The following is an 18,498-nucleotide window of genomic DNA, read 5'->3' on the forward strand; positions in this document are numbered from 1 at the left end:
GGACTAGGGCTTTTCTGGATGCTGACCCTGGAATCTGTATTTTCAGTTATTACCACAGGTATCATATGAGTCCTGTATAATATACGTGCTATGGCAGTGTGCACACGACTGCTCAGCTTCTCCAGTCCAGTGCAGCCCACAGAGGTAACCCACAGATAGCAGCAGCAGCCCCGGCGCCTCCCAGTCCATTGTAGAGCGGGCACCTGCAGTTCCCAGGTCGTGCCAGCAGGGGTCTCTGGCGGACGAGGGTGGGCAGGACCAGCTGACGCAGCCGTGGATGTGAGTGTGTGTGTGCGCCTCCCGTGTACGAGGTTGTGCCGCTCAGTCCACAGCCCGAGCCCGCAGGAAATCCCAGCCCGCCCCGGAGGCCAGACAGCGCGGATCCGCCGGCCCTGCTGCAGCCATGCTGCCCCATATAACGCTGCTCTTCCTGGCTGGAGCGCTGGCCATAGAGGTAAGAGATGGGGGAGGGCAGGCTTCATCGCCGGATCACACCTTGCTTCTCTTTGTTATGTCATCACCCTGGGGAGCTGCTGCTTGGTGTGGAGCTGATGCCCCCTGTGTGCCAGGCTGCACCGGGCACCCTCATCATTGGGATGCCCATTGACCCTTTAATGTCCTCTGCTGTGTGTGATCCTCTGGGTTCTGCCCTGGATGCCCCCTGTAATACCCTGATGCCCCCTGTAATACCCTGCAGCCCCCCCCCTCCCTGATGCCAGGGCTGATCTGCTCCTCCCTGCACCCACTTGTCCCCTGCCTGTTAACTCTTTCCTGTCTCTGCCCACTCCATGTCTGGTGAGGGCACAGCTGCCCCCTCCTGTCTTCTTCCTACCCACACTGGGCACTTGTCTCTTTCCTATTGACCCTTTCTTGCCCTGCTTGCCATGGTGGGTCTCTGGCACCTCTCTGATGTGGTGCCCTCTTTGCCATCCATTAACCCCCTTCATGCCCCCCTCCCTTTCCCTTTTGTGCGCTCATCTCATGTTTGCATCATTGGGGGCTCCTTGGGCGCTGCTGGTCGGTTAACCCATTGGGCTCCTGGGCAGGTCTCCATAGCAAAGCTGGCACCCACCAATAGATGACCTTTGTCTCGCTCTCATTAACCTCTAAATGCCTGCATGCTTTCTACTGTATGGTCACCCTGCTCCTATTAGGGTGCTGTCCATCTCCTCCCCCACTTCAATGACATGTCTTGGGGGGTCTCCTGTAAAAGCTGCTCCCCCCTCCCTCCATACATGACACTTGTCTCTTTCCCACCTTCCATGGATTATCCCCCCCCCCCCTCCTATGGTGACTCACCCCTTCCCAGTGCATTGCAATTAATGCATGCCTATTACATGGTTTGGACTTGTGAAAGTTCTGCATCTCATTGGCACTTGCATTGCCAACCCCTTATCCTGCCAGCTGTGCCATATGTTGGTATGCCACAAGGCACCGAGTGAGGGGGTTCTCTCAGGTTTGTATGTCCCTGGTCATGAAGGGGTCTTCTATGAAGGATTGAACGTGTGGCTGTCTCTTAGTTCCCACCTGTCTGGGTGTCTGAGACATTAAAGCTCTGAATGTCTCCTGCCCGCTGCTGGTGGACCAGCTCTGCCAGTGGTCTGAATAGCTGGCACTTTGTACAAGGTCTATTCGGTTTCACCCCCATTCTGCACTTCTTATAGATCAGGTGGACTGGTTGCTATCACCATATGTTATATGGGGCACTTCTTTTTGGCTTTGGCTTATAAGAAGGTGGATGTCTCATTAGTCGCCTGGAGGGGTGGTCTCTCTGCCTTTTTTGGGTGGGTTTTAATGAAGCATGAGATAAAAGGATTTGACTGAAGGAAGATAAGGATCCAGGGAAGATGGCGTCTCTGCATTGCTGCAATGAAAAGCGGAGATGAGGAGCTGCAGGCTGGAGACAACCTCCCACCGCTAGGTGTTCACAGCCTGCTTCATTCATCTCCTCCAGAACGTATTCTGTATCTATTGAGGTTCCTCAGACCACCTCTGCTGAGACCTCATCCCCAGATATGTCCCCTGCCCTGTTCAGACTGACTGCATAACCGCTATACTTGAATTAGAAGGACGTCATCGAGCTGTGATGTCCGCCGGGCGAGAATTGTGCCAGAAATGACCCCAGACATGATTGTCTATCAGCGCTGTCTCATTGAGTCAGTGGTGTAGAGCGTTACAATGTGTCGCAGAAGATGATACTGTGTTGTGTGTTTGTTACTTATGAATCATGCAGTGTAGATCCAAAAGAACCCTCCATCCTTGGGATTCTGGATTGTTTAGGGATAGTGTTCCTCAGCTCCTGGTTGTCCATGACGGTATATATGTGTGTATCCATACGTGATGTCAGATATCTGACGGACTAGAAAATGGGGAGATCAGGGCCAAAGAACCGCAGATTAACAGCCTCGTTCAGACTTCAGCTGTGAGCGAGAGCTGTGAGCGAGAGCTGTGAGAGAGAGCTATGAGCGAGAGCTATGAGAGAGCTATGAGAGAGCTGTGAGAGAGAGCTATGAGAGAGCTGTGAGCGAGAGCTATGAGAGAGCTGTGAGCGAGAGCTATGAGAGAGCTGTGAGCGAGAGCTATGAGAGAGCTGTGAGCGAGAGCTATGAGAGAGCTGTGAGCGAGAGCTATGAGAGAGCTGAGAGCGAGAGCTATGAGAGAGCTGTGAGCGAGAGAGAGAGCTGTGAGAGAGAGCTGTGAGAGAGAGCTGTGAGAGAGAGCTGTGAGAGAGAGCTGTGAGAGAGAGCTGTGAGCGAGAGCTGTGAGAGAGAGCTGTGAGAGAGAGCTGTGAGAGAGCTGTGAGAGAGCTGTGAGAGAGCTGTATGAGAGAGCTGTGAGCGAGAGCTATGAGAAAGCTGTGAGCGAGAGCTATGAGAGAGCTGTGAGCGAGAGCTATGAGAGAGCTGTGAGCGAGAGCTATGAGAGAGCTGTGAGCGAGAGCTATGAGAGAGCTGTGAGCGAGAGCTATGAGAGAGCTGTGAGCGAGAGCTATGAGAGCTGTGAGCGAGAGCTATGAGAGAGCTGTGAGCGAGAGCTATGAGAGAGCTGTGAGCGAGAGCTGTGAGAGAGCTGTGAGCGAGAGCTATGAGAGAGCTGTGAGCGAGAGCTATGAGAGCTGTGAGCGAGAGCTGTGAGAGAGCTATGAGAGAGCTGTGAGCGAGAGCTGTGAGCGAGAGCTATGAGAGAGCTGTGAGCGAGAGCTATGAGAGAGCTGTGAGCGAGAGCTATGAGAGAGCTGTGAGCGAGAGCTATGAGAGAGCTGTGAGCGAGAGCTATGAGAGAGCTGTGAGCGAGAGCTATGAGAGAGCTGTGAGCGAGAGCGAGAGCTATGAGAGAGCTGTGAGCGAGAGCGAGAGCTATGAGAGAGCTGTGAGCGAGAGCGAGAGCTATGAGAGAGCTGAGAGCGAGAGCTATGAGAGAGCTGTGAGCGAGAGCGAGAGCTATGAGAGAGCTGTGAGCGAGAGCGAGAGCTATGAGAGAGCTGTGAGCGAGAGCGAGAGCTATGAGAGAGCTGTGAGCGAGAGAGAGCTGTGAGAGAGAGCTGTGAGAGAGAGCTATGATAGAGCTGTGAGCGAGAGCTATGAGAGAGTTGTGAGCGAGAGCTATGAGAGAGCTGTGAGAGAGAGCTGTGAGCGAGAGCTATGAGAGAGCTAGGCGAGAGCTATGAGAGAGCTGTGAGCGAGAGCTATGAGAGAGCTGTGAGAGAGAGCTGTGAGCGAGAGCTATGAGAGAGCTGTGAGCGAGAGCTATGAGAGAGCTGTGAGAGAGAGCTGTGAGCGAGAGCTATGAGAGAGCTATGAGAGCTGTGAGAGAGAGCGAGTGAACTGAGCGAGAGTGAGCTATGAGAGAGAGTGAGCGAGAGCTATGAGAACTGTGAGAGAGAGTGAGCTATGAGAGAGAGTGAGCGAGAGCTATGAGAGTGAGTGAGCTATGAGAGTGAGTGAGCTATGAGAGTGAGTGAGCTATGAGAGTGAGTGAGCTATGAGAGTGAGTGAGCTATGAGAGTGAGTGAGCTATGAGAGTGAGTGAGCTATGAGAGTGAGTGAGCTATGAGAGTGAGTGAGCTATGAGAGTGAGTGAGCTATGAGAGAGAGTGAGTGATGCGGATATGATAGATATACAGTAATTAGATATTAGCGGGAGCTGAGATAGGTATGAAATAGACAGATACTATTTATATATGAGAGAGAATCTGCTTTGCAGTTCTTATGAACACAGATTTGAAATCCTCGTCAATGAGTGACTTGAATGGAGCTGATCCACAACACCTCAAACTGCAGATACGTGGCAGACATCCAGGGGTCAGCCGTGGATTTCTTCCATGGATTCTGTGGCTGATTTTCCACCACCTGAACATGGCTTCTCTCATGGCTTGTGTAATTTCACATTTCACTGCAGATTTGCGCTGGAAGATCTGCACGATTATCGGATGCTGGATTCATGGCCGTTCCCTGTAGAGACGGCCTCTCTTCTATGTAATTACTTATTACAGAGGGATGACGTATGTGCATATATACCTGCCTTGATGTGTACGCGATATTCCGCATCCGTGTGTATAATTGTATGCGTGTGTGTGTCGCCAGCGATCTGCGGTGCCTGATTAAGGGTATGTCTGTGTGTCGCGCGACCAAAGATCGCAGTGTAGCAGGGCTGCCATAGGAATGAATGGAGTCACAGTGCAACAGCGACGTGCGAATTGCAAAAAATCTAGCAGGACATAATCGACACGTAGACGTACCCTAACGGATTAAAGAAAAAAAATCCTTGCGCCTTAACCCTTCAGAGCCAGGGGAAATAAAAAAATGACTGGTAAAAGTATCCTACCATACAGCATCCCGCATCTCAGCTTCTTGGACCCAAGCGTGGCATAGAGGAGAGGTGACACGGTAATAGCTGAGCTGCTGAAGTGAGAGCTGTAGGATGTTGTTCAGTCCCTGCCTCGGCCATTATGGCTCTGAGAGCTGCTGCTCGGCTGATTCCAGGTGATCGCACGCAGGTAATCTCAGGTTCTAGTGCAACAGTTTTGTCTTGGGAACCTCTGGAGCAATCCTTTCAACCTGCAAGGAAGAAGCATATATTTCCCCGGTGTTGCCACTGCAGGGGGATGTAGAGTCTATGGGAAGCCATCACTTGGAGGCAGCATCCCGGACTTTGCGGCTCAGGATCCCCCCTCCCCCCATGCCGTGTAGAGCAGACAATGGACGGCTTATTCTGTGCAGAATTAAAGTGAAAACTGAGTCTCTTTGTGCCGCGCACTCCCTGAAGAGTTTATTAATACTGTCATTTAGGAATAACAGAGCCATATTCATGCTGATCTGAACAGATACCTTCTATTGAGAGCGACGGCCACATGTATCCTGGGTGCTGGGACTCCATAACCTAAAGTCCTTACTCCCCAGCTACTGTCTTTATCCTCTCAGCTCTCCTGACATCACCGTCGTGGGAACTTCTTGTTTTTTCCATGAAATAACAATTTTGGGGCTTTTTTTTTTAGAATTGATTGTGTTGTCCCTCTATTATTCCTCCTGACAGTGTATATATTGTGTTGTCCCTCTATTATTCCTCCTGACAGTGTATATATTGTGTTGTCCCTCTATTATTCCTCCTGACAGTGTATATATTGTGTTGTCCCTCTATTATTCCTCCTGACAGTGTATATATTGTGTTGTCCCTCTATTATTCCTCCTGACAGTGTATATATTGTGTTGTCCCTCTATTATTCCTCCTGACAGTGTATATATTGTGTTGTCCCTCTATTATTCCTCCTGACAGTGTATATATTGTGTTGTCCCTCTATTATTCCTCCTGACAGTGTATATATTGTGTTGTCCCTCTATTATTCCTCCTGACAGTGTATATACTGTGTTGTCCCTCTATTATTCCTCCTGACGGTGTATATATTGTGTTGTCCCTCTATTATTCCTCCTGACAGTGTATAAATAAATTACCACATCGCTGTTACCTTCACCCTTGCAAATTATGCGCAGATTTCCGTGCAGAAAAAAACACCGCGTAAAACAGTACCAGCAAAGTATATGAGATTAGACAAAGCCGATCGAAATTGACCTGCCGTGTGGATATAAAAATCTGCAGCGTGTCACCTGTTTGTGCAATTTTTGGTGTGGATTTCACCCTTTTCAATGGAAGGAGGAGTTCTGTGGCAAATCCGAACCAAACACTGCACACGTGGTATTTGGTGCAGAAACGCACAGAAATCCACACGCAAAAACACCCAGATTTTTGTTTCGACATTTGCACCCGTGTGCAGGTACCCCGAGGCCGCTTTCACGCAGTGGGGAAGATTTATCAAAACTGGTGTAAAGTAGAAGTGGCTCAGTTGCCTATAGCAACCAATAAGATTCCTCCTTTCATTTTCCAAAGGAGCTCTGACAAATGTAAGATGGAATCTGATTGGTTGCTAGGGGCAACTTGGCCAGTTCTACTTTACACTCGTTTTGACAAATCTACCCCTGCCATTGGGATAAATGGGCCCATATGGGAACAGGGGAGAATTCAGGGTAGTTGAGGCCGAGACATGCGGGTGTTCCTGCCAGCTTGGCACCTAGCTGTATGTGTTGGCGTGGCGATGATGCCATTTCTGTATAGCCCGTAGCATTTCTACTTAGTAATTATTACACGTCTGCAAATTGATTTTCAAGATGAGACTGATGAAGAAAGGCGTGTGTAGACAGGACGGCTGAAGATGGTGTTCTCCTTGGATTTATAGACGGTCAGTAATTGCAGTGGACTCGGCGCACCTACCAAACGCCTCCCGAGGTGCCACTCTGTGGGCTGTAATGATCCCATACCGCCCCTTTGGTCAGTCATCAGCAATTAAGACAGCCGGATGTCTGACCAAGACTGACAGTCGATGAGACATCTCCTTTCCCTTCTGTGCTAGCTCATCTAAATGTAATGATATCTTTCACTTGGCGATGTGTTACTTCATTCTGGAGAAAATGGACTTGTAATCCATATGCAGATGAGCAGTTAAGTGCACTGAGGGCGGAGCCAAGCAACTCAGTGCACCCATGCTCCTCCTGCTTCCTGACCAGGCCAGGGATGACTATGCTGGAACCTGGCTCTGTCAAGTCAAGAAGGAGAGGGAAGGGCTGGCAGAGGAATCGCGAGGAGGGCGGGCTAAAGCACAGAGGGGCTTGGGGCTGCCATCGTTGCACTTAACTGCTAATTTGCATATGGATTGAAAGTAATTTTTCTTCAGATTTAGGCTCCATTCACACGTCCGTAGCGTGTTTTGCGGATCCGCAAAACACGGACAGCGACAATGTGCGTTCTGCATCTTGCGGACCGCACATTGCCGGCACTAATAGAATATGCCTATTCTTGTCCACAATTTCAGACAAGAATAGGACATGTTCTATTTTTTTCGGGAACGGAAATGCGGACCCGAAATGTCTGTATTTCCGTTCCGCAAAAAAATAGAACATGCCCTATTATTGTCTGCATTACGGACAAGGATAGTACTGTTCTATTAGGGGCCAGCTGTTCCGTTCCGCAAAATACGGAATGCACACAGACGTCACCCGTATTTTTTGCGGAGCGCAAAATACATACGGTTGTGTGCATGAGGCCTTAGAAAGATCCCGTAACCACAAGATGATCACAGTGGGGGGGGGGGGGGGGGATTTATCCAAACTGGTGTAAAGGAAAACTGGCTTAGTTGCCCATAGCAACCAATAACATTCCACCTTTCATTAGTCAGAGCTTCTTCGGAAAATGAAAGGTGGAATTTGATTGGTTGCTATGGGTGTCGACTAAGGCAGTTTTGATAAATCCCCCCGAGTGTCCCGCTACAGAGACCTCAGCAATCCCTTGTAGCCTCTGGAGGAGCCGGCAGTAAGTGCTCAATTCCACCATAGCACCACCACAGGTAATATGAGGCATTACACGGTTTTCTTTGATGTGAAGGCTGTCTGTACTAGACATGGACTTGTTGGGTCCTCCAGAGGGAGAGATCCTCTTTGTAGCCACTTTCTTCTTCTTCTGCTATTAGAAGGGAAACGAGAGACCACCTATGAACGCTCGTTAGCGATTTATAATACAGGCTTTAGCGCCCCCCCCCCCCTTCCCTATCAAATATTGATGACCCTTCTTGAGCGTAGGCCATCTGGAAGACCTCTTTAAGAAAACCTATGTCTATTGGGGCTGCTTAATTGCCCTTGATGTCTCCTTTAGGATTGGCCTTCAATTGGACTTTCTTACAAGGGGAAATCCTAAGAGAGGCATACACCTCGGTGGTGGGCATTGTTTTAGATGGCTCATTGAGGCTTTGGAGCTACGTGGGCATTTTGTAAGTGATGGCGCCGCTAATTTAGCTTCATTAGGGCATTGTGTAGTTGTGTGATAGACTGGAAAAATGGTCAGATTGCATGTCATATCCTCGGCCTTATTGGTGTATGCATAAATATTAACTTCTAGTGACGTTCTCCATTTCCGTACCATTGTCCTCTCCTCCCAGACGTCTGATGTTGTGACTGTCACTACACGACAGTCTGACCAGGGCTATGTATGACCGCGTCGTGGGCAGAATCCACATAGCTGAGTGTCTGACTCAGAGCTGGCCAATAATCGCTGCTTATTCCAAGTGCAATGAAAATAACCAAAGCCTTTAACCTTTCATCTGCCAGGAGATGTTGGTGCTGTATAAATCATTAGTAAGGGATAGGAGGCAGCACAGGGGCCCACGGGGTCAGGTAAGGGTTAAACTATGCAGGCCCGGTTACTAACGTGCTCATTTTACACCAGCGTTCCTGGATCAGACAGTTGGCATGGAAGGTGACCCCGCTGGCCCATCGTCCCCGGCATACCCGAGTGCAGTCATTTGTCTCGCTTTCTATCTGCTATGTGACGGCTGACCCTAGTTTCCCACTTGAATTAAATGATGCAATAGGGAAATCTGGGGGTCATTTAAGACCGTCCTTTTTTTGGTGGTTTTTTTCCTTTCTTTTACGCCAGCGTTGATGCATCTAATTTATGATGGGGCATATACCGCATCATAAATTAGGAGCATCTTTGATAGTCCTTGCACCTGCCAGATCAGATTGCTGGAGATATAGACGAGCCCTGTCCCAACTTCATCCCATCATAGGTGCCATGTGTGGACTGATGAAGTTCCTCCTCCCTTGGCGGTCCATTTAGGCTTCCATGGGACTACGCAGCGGGACTATTCAAATGAAGATGTCATGTCTCAAACTTTATGCACCTTTTTATAATAATACAGATTCTACCTAGAGCTGCAAAATCAAAAAGACCCTTTTATTTTTTAAAACCTGGAATGGACCACAGCTTGCTCTTCTAGTTCTTCTAGTTCTCATGGTCATTGAACTGTTACGTGTCTTCTGTGCTTCGATAAATGCCATTGATCAACAACAACAGACATTCTCGCAAGGGTATTCATCCAAGGAATTTTGTGGCAGGATCCATTCGTTCAGGAGCTTGTGGAGGAACTGAATCCTAGATGACCACTGTTGGTTTAAGCCTCCTTGCTTTTCTCCAGGAACAGTGCCACCACCGTCCACATGACCCCTGGACTGGTGTGGTATTATTTTTATTTTTCCTAATCCTGGACAATCCTGATAAAGGAATTTTCCATCTTATTTTATTTTTTTAAATATTGATGACCTATCCCTCAGGATCAGTGGGGGACAGACTCCTGGAAGTCCCACCATACAGCTGTTTAAAGAGACGGTGGTGCTCATGGAGCCTCTTCCTAGGCCGGTGACGTCATGCTCATTGGTCACATGACCTAGGTGCATCTCTGTCCCATTTAAGTGAATGGGGCTGAGGTGTAATACCAAGCGCCGCTATTATCCAGTGGATGGATCTGCGCTTGGTAAACTGTGAGGAGGCCATGGCCCTCTCAAACAGCTCATTGTCCGGGGCGTCAGACCCCTGCCATTCTGATATTCGTGACCTATCCTGAGAATATTAAACACATGGAAAATCCCTTTAAGGGTGGCATCACACACAAATTTTTGAGCCAAATGCAGAAGTAGGTTGCAAGGGATAAATATATAGGAAGGACTTCTACTTCTGCTTCTTGCTGGATCCATTTCTGGCTTTCGGTCAAAAACCTGCCACAAAAAAAAGCCTTGTGTGGCGCCCCCTGAAGCAGTTTCATTTGATCGAAGTTAAACTTCCTTTTCTTGCTTATTTTAGCTACGTTCATACAGTTAAAATAGAATCTAGCTTTTGTACGTGTGAACGTCAACTTGCGTGAAACCAAAACCCACCTGTTCCTCTGCACTGTGAAGCGTATGGGGGTTTTGTGAAGACCACGTTGTTTACATGTCGGCCATGGTGAGGTCTGGCATCCCAAGAGCTCTTAATTGACCTTCCATAATGCATTTCTCACACAAACAGAAGGAACTTGCTGTAGAATACATGGCAGCTGTTCACCAGCAGAGTTCATCCAAGGGTGGGATGACTTAATATATACAAACCCAGTAAGTCCTCCATCCACTTGTCTGATCCCTGGTGTCTGCTGGTTTATGTCTTCACACCTGAGTTTATGGCTACGGTGAAACATCTTGCTTTACAATAAACCTTTGAATAGTCCAGAAGATTGAGAAACCTTAAAAACAACAACTACCCAGTCTCCCTATATTGAGTCATGCCTAACGTTTTTGATTTTAAAAAAAACCCAAAAAAACATGACAGAAACCCTCTGGGAAATGGTTCTTGGATTTTGAGGACACACATTCAAATATTCAATTACCTCAAACATTTGACTGAGGCTCAGGAGCGGTCACCCGCAGGCTGAAAAATGATTCACTTATTGGTTATATGGAAGCTACAGTGCCACCTACTGGTCTGATTTTCTGCCTTCACTTACTAGGCATATACAAACTAGGGGGCCTTCTAGTCTAGTTTTCTGGCTTCACATTCTAGATATACACAAATTATAGTGACTTCTACCGGTCTGATTTTCTATCTGCACATTATAGCACCACCTAGTGAATTTCTGTCTTAAAGTTCTAGGTATACTCCAAATATAGTGCCACCTAGTGGTCTGACTTAACATTCCGAGTATACACAATTTACAGTGCTTGTAGTGGTCTGATTTTCTTGCTTCACATACTAGGTATACGCCAATCATAGTGCCACCTAGTGGCCTGACTTTCTGGCTTAACATTTTAGGTATACTCTAATTCTAGTGCCACCTAGTGGTCTGATTTTTCCCGTGTAACATACTAGGTATATGCATATTATTGTGCCACCTAGCGGTCGGTATATTCACATGCAGCAGTTTTTGCTGAAACTTTTGTTGCTATTTTATTCATCTTAAAGGGGTATTCTTGTAAAAACAAGTTTTCTGCTGTCCTCTGGATTAGAAATAACTGTTAAAATGGGGGGGCGGGTGAGCGCTGGGACCCCCTGTGATCATGAGATCTGGGGTCTCTTGCACCCATTTGTATGGAGGGTGGTAGAGCACGCTCATCGCCGCCTCACTCAAAGTCTATGGGATTGCTGAATGCTGTACTCTGCTATCCTCATGAGTCCCGTAAAGTTTGAATGGAGCAGCAGGGCGCATGCTCGACTGCCACTGCATTCAAATGGCCGACTTATGTTCTTTTTTAATTGGTGGGGGTTCCAGTAGTTGAACCCCTACAGATTCTATGGCTATTTGGTGAATAGAGGGATGTCTTTTTTATTTTTTTTATTTTTTATACTGGAATTACCCCTTAAGGGTAAATGCACATGTTCAGGATTCATGTACGGAGAATCCACACTGAAATCCGCAGGTGTTCGCAGGCAAATCCGTGCTGTCAATCCGCATCAATTGGCGCGGGTTCTCCGCATGCGGATATTACTAAGTGAATGAAGAAAATCCGGTCAGAAAAAATAAAATAAATTAACATGCTGTGGATTTTAAAATCCACACCGCAGGTCAAAATCGGGCCGCATCATGTGCATTGAGAATTTCAAATTCCCATAGAATACAATGCACGTGACCTACGGTGTGGATTATCTGCACGCAATCCTGATCGTGTGCATTTAGCCTTTAAGGGGTTCTGCAGTTTTTTAAAACTGATATCTATCCTCTGGATAGATCATCAGCATCTGATCGGCGGGGGTCCGACACCCACGACACCTGCCGATCAGCTGTTTGAGAAGGCAGCGGCGCTGGCAGTAGCGCCACGGCCTTCTCGCTGTTTACCGCAGGCCAGTGACGTCACGACTAGTATCACTGGCCTGGGCGGGGCTAAGCTCCATTCAAGTGGCCCAGGCCATTGATACTAGTCGTGACGTCACTGGGCCTGCGGTAAACAGCGAGAAGGCTGCGGCGCTACTGCCAGCGCCACTGCCTTCTTAAACAGCTGATCGGCAGGGGTCCCGGGTGTCGGACTCCCGCCGATCTGATGCTGATGATCTATCCAGAGGATAGATCATCAGTTTAAAAAAACTGCAGAACCCCTTTAAGGTGCCTGCAGAAATCCAAGCAAATTTTTCCAGAAAGTGCCCATCAAGGAACGACTTCAAGTTCCATACTTCCAAGTGCCAGATATAATCCTGCTGTCTGCTTATGTGGCAGGGGGGACCTTTGGGGCCCCTCATGCATAGGGCCCAGGTGCGACTGCTACCATTATACCTCCTATAGCTACAAATACAAGTTCAGTCAGTGCAATTAGTGCATTTTATGTCTAAGGCCTCTTGCACACGACCGTATGCCCTCCAAGATATACGGTCCGTGAGCGGCATTGATCGGGAGCGCACAGCATCATAGATTACAATAATGCTGTGGACGTCGGGCCGCCAGCAGGGCTATTGTCCTGTACTCATATAGTCTTATGAGTGTGGGACAATAGTCCCGCGGGCTGCCTGACGTGCACAGCATCATTGTAATCTATGATGCTGTGCGTGCGCTCCCGTGCGCACAATCAATTCCGCTCCGGGACATATGGCCCGCTCACGGACCGTATATCTCGGAGGGCATACGGTCTTGTGCAAGAGGCTGAATTCTGCACATTTTTGGCCTCTGCAGTTGTATAAATGATGGCCACCTGGACCTATTGGGGACTGTTCACATGTATTTTATGTGCAGCAGGAACCTATAGTTTTGTGAAATTGCAGACGCCTGCAGATTCTATGAAAATAAGGTCACCTTGACAAATTTTCGTTGTAGCCCAGATATATGCTGTTCCTTGTACGAGGAGGAGGAGGGGGGGGGGAGGGGAGTTAGTTACATTCAATTATTGGTTTACGCTTCCCAGCCTCTTGTGCTGAATGAACACCGCAGTCCGCATCGGACAGAATGACTGCAAATGTACGTAGAAATCAGGCTGCTTAATGAAAAGCCTATTCTGTGTGGCCGGTGAAATGTAGACGCTAGGAATGTCCTGAGAATTGTTCTTTGAGGGGAGGTGTCACTATGTTGATTCACTGCTTGTCAGTAATGGGTTGGCAAGAGCTGAAATGGGTACATTTTATAAAAATATTGTAGTTTTGTATTTATTAAGAATAATAAGTCTATTTTTACTATTATAGTATTATAGCTTATTGTTATTATGATTGTTATATTCTCTGGAAAGGGAGTTGTAGTTGACGCTAGGGATGAGCGAATCTAATTCGGATGAAACATCCGAAGTCGATTCGCATAAAACTTTGTTTCAATACTGTACGTCGTCTTCGCCTTTCCCCTTCCTGTCGTCTTCTTCGCCTTTCCCCTTCCTGTCGTCGTCTTCGCCTTTGCCTTTCCACTTCCTGTCGCCGTCTTCGCCTTTCCACTTCCTGTCGCCGCCTTCGCCTTTCCCCTTCCTGTCGTCGCCTTCGCCTTTCCCCTTCCTGTCGTCGCCTTCGCCTTTCCCCTTCCTGTCGTCGCCTTCGCCTTTCCCCTTCCTGTCGTCGCCTTCGCCTTTCCCCTTCCTGTCGTCGCCTTCGCCTTTCCCCTTCCTGTCGTCGCCTTCGCCTTTCCCCTTCCTGTCGTCGCCTTCGCCTTTCCCCTTCCTGTCGTCGCCTTCGCCTTTCCCCTTCCTGTCGTCGCCTTCGCCTTTCCCCTTCCTGTCGTCGCCTTCGCCTTTCCCCTTCCTGTCGTCGTCTTCGCCTTTCCCCTTCCTGTCGTCGCCTTCGCCTTTCCCCTTCCTGTCGTCGCCTTCGCCTTTCCCCTTCCTGTCGTCGCCTTCGCCTTTCCCCTTCCTGTCGTCGCCTTCGCCTTTCCCCTTCCTGTCGTCGCCTTCGCCTTTCCCCTTCCTGTCGTCGCCTTCGCCTTTCCCCTTCCTGTCGTCGCCTTCGCCTTTCCCCTTCCTGTCGTCGCCTTCGCCTTTCCCCTTCCTGTCGTCGCCTTCGCCTTTCCCCTTCCTGTCGTCGTCTTCGCCTTTCCCCTTCCTGTCGTCGCCTTCGCCTTTCCCCTTCCTGTCGTCGCCTTCGCCTTTCCCCTTCCTGTCGTCGCCTTCGCCTTTCCCCTTCCTGTCGTCGCCTTCGCCTTTCCCCTTCCTGTCGTCGCCTTCGCCTTTCCCCTTCCTGTCGTCGTCTTCGCCTTTCCCCTTCCTGTCGTCGTCTTCGCCTTTCCCCTTCCTGTCGTCGTCTTCGCCTTTCCCCTTCCTGTCGTCGTCTTCGCCTTTCCCCTTCCTGTCGTCGTCTTCGCCTTTCCCCTTCCTGTCGTCGTCTTCGCCTTTCCCCTTCCTGTCGTCGTCTTCGCCTTTCCCCTTCCTGTCGTCGTCTTCGCCTTTCCCCTTCCTGTCGTCGTCTTCGCCTTTCCCCTTCCTGTCGTCGTCTTCGCCTTTCCCCTTCCTGTCGTCGTCTTCGCCTTTCCCCTTCCTGTCGTCGTCTTCGCCTTTCCCCTTCCTGTCGTCGTCTTCGCCTTTCCCCTTCCTGTCGTCGTCTTCGCCTTTCCCCTTCCTGTCGTCGTCTTCGCCTTTCCCCTTTGGCCGTCTTCGCCTTTTTCCCCTGCCTTTGGCCGCCTTTGCCTTTTTCCCCTGCCTTTGGCCGCCTTTGCCTTTTTCCCCTGCCTTTGCCTTTTTCCCCTGCCTTTGGCCGCCTTTGCCTTTTTCCCCTGCCTTTGGCCGCCTTTGCCTTTTTCCCCTGCCTTTGGCCGCCTTTGCCTTTTTCCCCTGCCTTTGGCCGCCTTTGCCTTTCCATCCTTTCCCCTTCCTCTTCTTCTTCCCTTTCCATATCTTTCCCTCTTCCCTTTCCATATCTTTCCCTCTTCCCTTTCCATATCTTTCCCTGTTTCCATACCTCTTCTCCCCATCTCTTACATTACGTCTTCTAGCTGTTCCTCTCAATTTCCAATTGTCATTTCTTCCCAGTCACCCCTTCTTCTCTTTCTCCACTTTCCCCTCTCCTGCTCCCTCCCCTCTCCTTTTCGTCTTCTTTCCCTTCCCTTACGCCTTTCCTTCCTTTCTACTTCTTTTCTTCTCCTCCTTCTCATCAACTTCCTTTACGAAACGCCATCACCTCGTCTGTGTGACCAGGTTTGAGTTAAGAAACCTTTTCCTGAGAGGAAAGCAGAATTTATTCAGATAAAGATCCGTGCGCAGAACTTGTGTAACTGGAAAATGTGATATTAAAAGAAAACAGCAGACTTGTTCCAGGGCATTAACTATGATGTGCACTGACCCCCGGTGACCTCATATTTTAACTTGTTATAACATGTAACTCAAGACGTCTTCTAGAAGCTTCCGGCACAGTACCTTTTGTTATTCATAGATTGCCGAGTAAGACCCCAAATTTGTCTTGAAATTTACTTTTTAAAGAGATTGTCTCCCTTCAACAAATGGCATATATCATGTAGAGAAATTTAATACAAGACACTTACTAATATATTGTGATTGTCCATATTGCCTCCACTAGTGTTGGTCATGCTTGCACACTATAGGAAAAGGTTCTGGCATCTCTGGTGGGCAGGACCGTGGGAGTGCCCATAGGACATTGCTTTTTCCTGCAGTGTATAAGTATGACCACCATTGCTGCCACTAGGCCACGTGACCGACGAACGTGACATCACACGGCCTAGACTAAGCTGCAAAAAGGCCGCAGCACTACTGCAAGCGCCGGTGCCTTTTCAAATAACTGATCAGTGGGGATCCTAGGTGTTGGACCACCACTGATCAGATAGTCTGGATAGGTTATCAGTATAAAAGTCTTGGAAAACCCCTTTTAAAATCTCCTTTCTCTGCTTCCCTGCACTATTGATGCTTAAAGGGGTATTCCCCAATCTACAGGATGGGGGATAACTATCAGATGAGTGGGCGATGGGGGATGAGGATACCTTTCTATAACAGGAATTCACCTTTAAGGCCAGATGGAGCAGGTGATTGTCATGAAGTAAGCATTCCTTCCTGACAACGTCACAATCTGCTGCCCATAAACAATCATTATGTGTCCGCGTGAACGAGCGTTTCACTCATTCATCGGGTGATCGACGGCACGATCATTCGATATGACGATCTGGCCACATAGAAGGGGCTATAGGAACGAGGGACATTAGAACAATGAACAGTTTTGTTTGCTCTGGGGTGTTTGATTTGCGATTGTATTTTCGGTCACCGAGCGGAGCGATTTGTCACCGGCCACATTAATAGCGGCCGTGTCATCATTATGGAATTCTGGCTGCCGAGATCGTTACTATTTCGAGAGAAAAACTGAAACACAAAGAGGGTTTTTTCCCCCCTTCTTTTCTTGGAAATGACAAGTCCCGCTTATTACACATGTGTCGTTCAAAGCCTCATCCATTTTTAAAGGGACACTAAACCTAAAGCCTGTTATTCATCTACATGGGTCGTGCAGTCTATTACTCTCTGCTATCAGCCCTGCTTGGCAAGAAATGCTCATTACATTTACATTCTCACATAACCTAATCTGAGATCCTCCAGGAACTCTGCTCCCTCTCTGCAGTGGGCTGAGCTAGGCGAGATCTCCTTGAGGATCAGGCAAGTCCTCCTCAAAGGCTGCTAGCGAGTTGGGGCGGCGGGCAGCTTGCTACGTATGTATTTATATTGAACTGAGTGCCTCACATTTACCAAGACTGGCATTTCCCACGCGTTTCAAAAGCTATTTAGAGTAAATCACAGCAAAATTTAAATCAGAAAATGAAATCCACACCTTCTTTGAACGGGAGCAGGTTTGTCCTAAAATGTGCAACTTTCTCTGGCTTAAGAAGGAATAAATGTCGGAAAGTTGGAGACCATATTTTTTGCAAACATGATTTCTGACATTTAACAGCAACAAAATTGGTGCAAATCTATTGGAAAATTCACCTATTGACTCAACTGTATGAATATATATGTAGTGAGCTCCCCCTAGTGGCAACTGCAGGCAGCCAGAATTTAGTCTTTTATCTCTAAGACTATTCTGGTGTGGTCTATGAGGGTACACTGTGCTGGCGGTATTATTACAGGGCACTGCGGCGATAGCAGCTTAGTTTTTTGAAGCCCCACTTCCAGCCCTGACTATTGACTGCACCTAAAGGAGTTTACCCCATGATTAATGTAAAAAATGAATATCAGACATCATATTGTACATGACAAGTACAACCTCTTTCTAACAACGCTAGAACCAGCCTTGCACCTCACATGGATCCAGAGATCTCCCTCTCAATTTAAGCCGGTCCTTCTGTTCTGCGTCACGAATTGCATCTTCAGTCTTCCAGCCCAATGCATGAAGCTCCTGCTCCAGCGCTCTATCGATCTCCTCCTGTCACGCCGTGTGCTCGTGGGAAATCAGCAGAACCTGACTTTTAGAATGTAGGATTGACATGGATGTTTGCTGTTCAATCCAGTGTCCCTTGAGGGTTCGGGGGATTTCAAGGAAATACCGTGTTAATCCTCTCACCCCTTAAGTTTTTACTCTGAAGACAGTCTAATGGTTTTTACTTAATCAGCAGTCACCATTGATGAGCACAAGCTGAGTGTTTAAAGGGGTTCTCCGGGAATTAAAATAAAATGACTGAAAATACTTAAATATTACTTTGTTTTAAATATATTCCCAAATACTTTTCTTTAGTTATAATGGCTCATTTTGTCGGTGGAGCAATGATTAGGAGAAACACACTGAGCAAAAATATAAACGCAACACTTTCGGTTTTGCTCCCATTTTGCATGAGCTGAACTCAAACATCTGAAACATTTTCTACATACACAAAAGACCCATTACTCTCAAATATTGTTCACAAATCTGTCTAAATCTGTGTTAGTGAGCACTTCTCCTTTGCCGAGATAATCCATCCCACCTCACAGGTGTGGCATATCAAGGTGCTGATTAGACAGCATGAATATTGCCCAGGTGTGCCTTAGACTGCCCACAATAAAAGGCCACTCTGAAATGTGCAGTTTGATCACAAAGCACAATGAAACAGATGTCTGAGGGAGCGTGCAATTGGCATGCTGACTGCAGGAATGTCTACCAGAGCTGTTGCCCGTGCAATGAATGTTCATTTCTCTACCATAAGCCATCTCCAAAGGCGTTTCAGAGAATTTGGCAGTACATCCAACTGGCCTCACAACCGCAGACCACGTGTAACCACACCAGCCCAGGACC

At 48.1% G+C, this 18,498-nt stretch overlaps 1 protein-coding gene across 2 annotated transcripts in view; it reads left to right on the top strand.

The window, feature by feature from the left end:
* Positions 1-250: 250 nt before the first annotated feature.
* LOC120994554 (amyloid beta precursor protein) overlaps positions 251-18,498 on the top strand; it is a 243,880-nt gene continuing 225,632 nt past the window's right edge. The window contains exon 1 of one of the 2 annotated variants that reach the window (XM_040423206.1): positions 251-454. In XM_040423206.1, the coding sequence (XP_040279140.1) occupies positions 404-454 (51 nt within the window). In that variant the 5' untranslated portion in view covers positions 251-403. The remainder of the gene's footprint in view (positions 455-18,498) is intronic. The other variant, XM_040423205.1, reaches the window with a different exon arrangement.

This window comes from Bufo bufo, chromosome 3 (genome assembly GCF_905171765.1).
Source record: "Bufo bufo chromosome 3, aBufBuf1.1, whole genome shotgun sequence".
NCBI classification, from domain to species: Eukaryota; Metazoa; Chordata; class Amphibia; order Anura; family Bufonidae; genus Bufo; species Bufo bufo.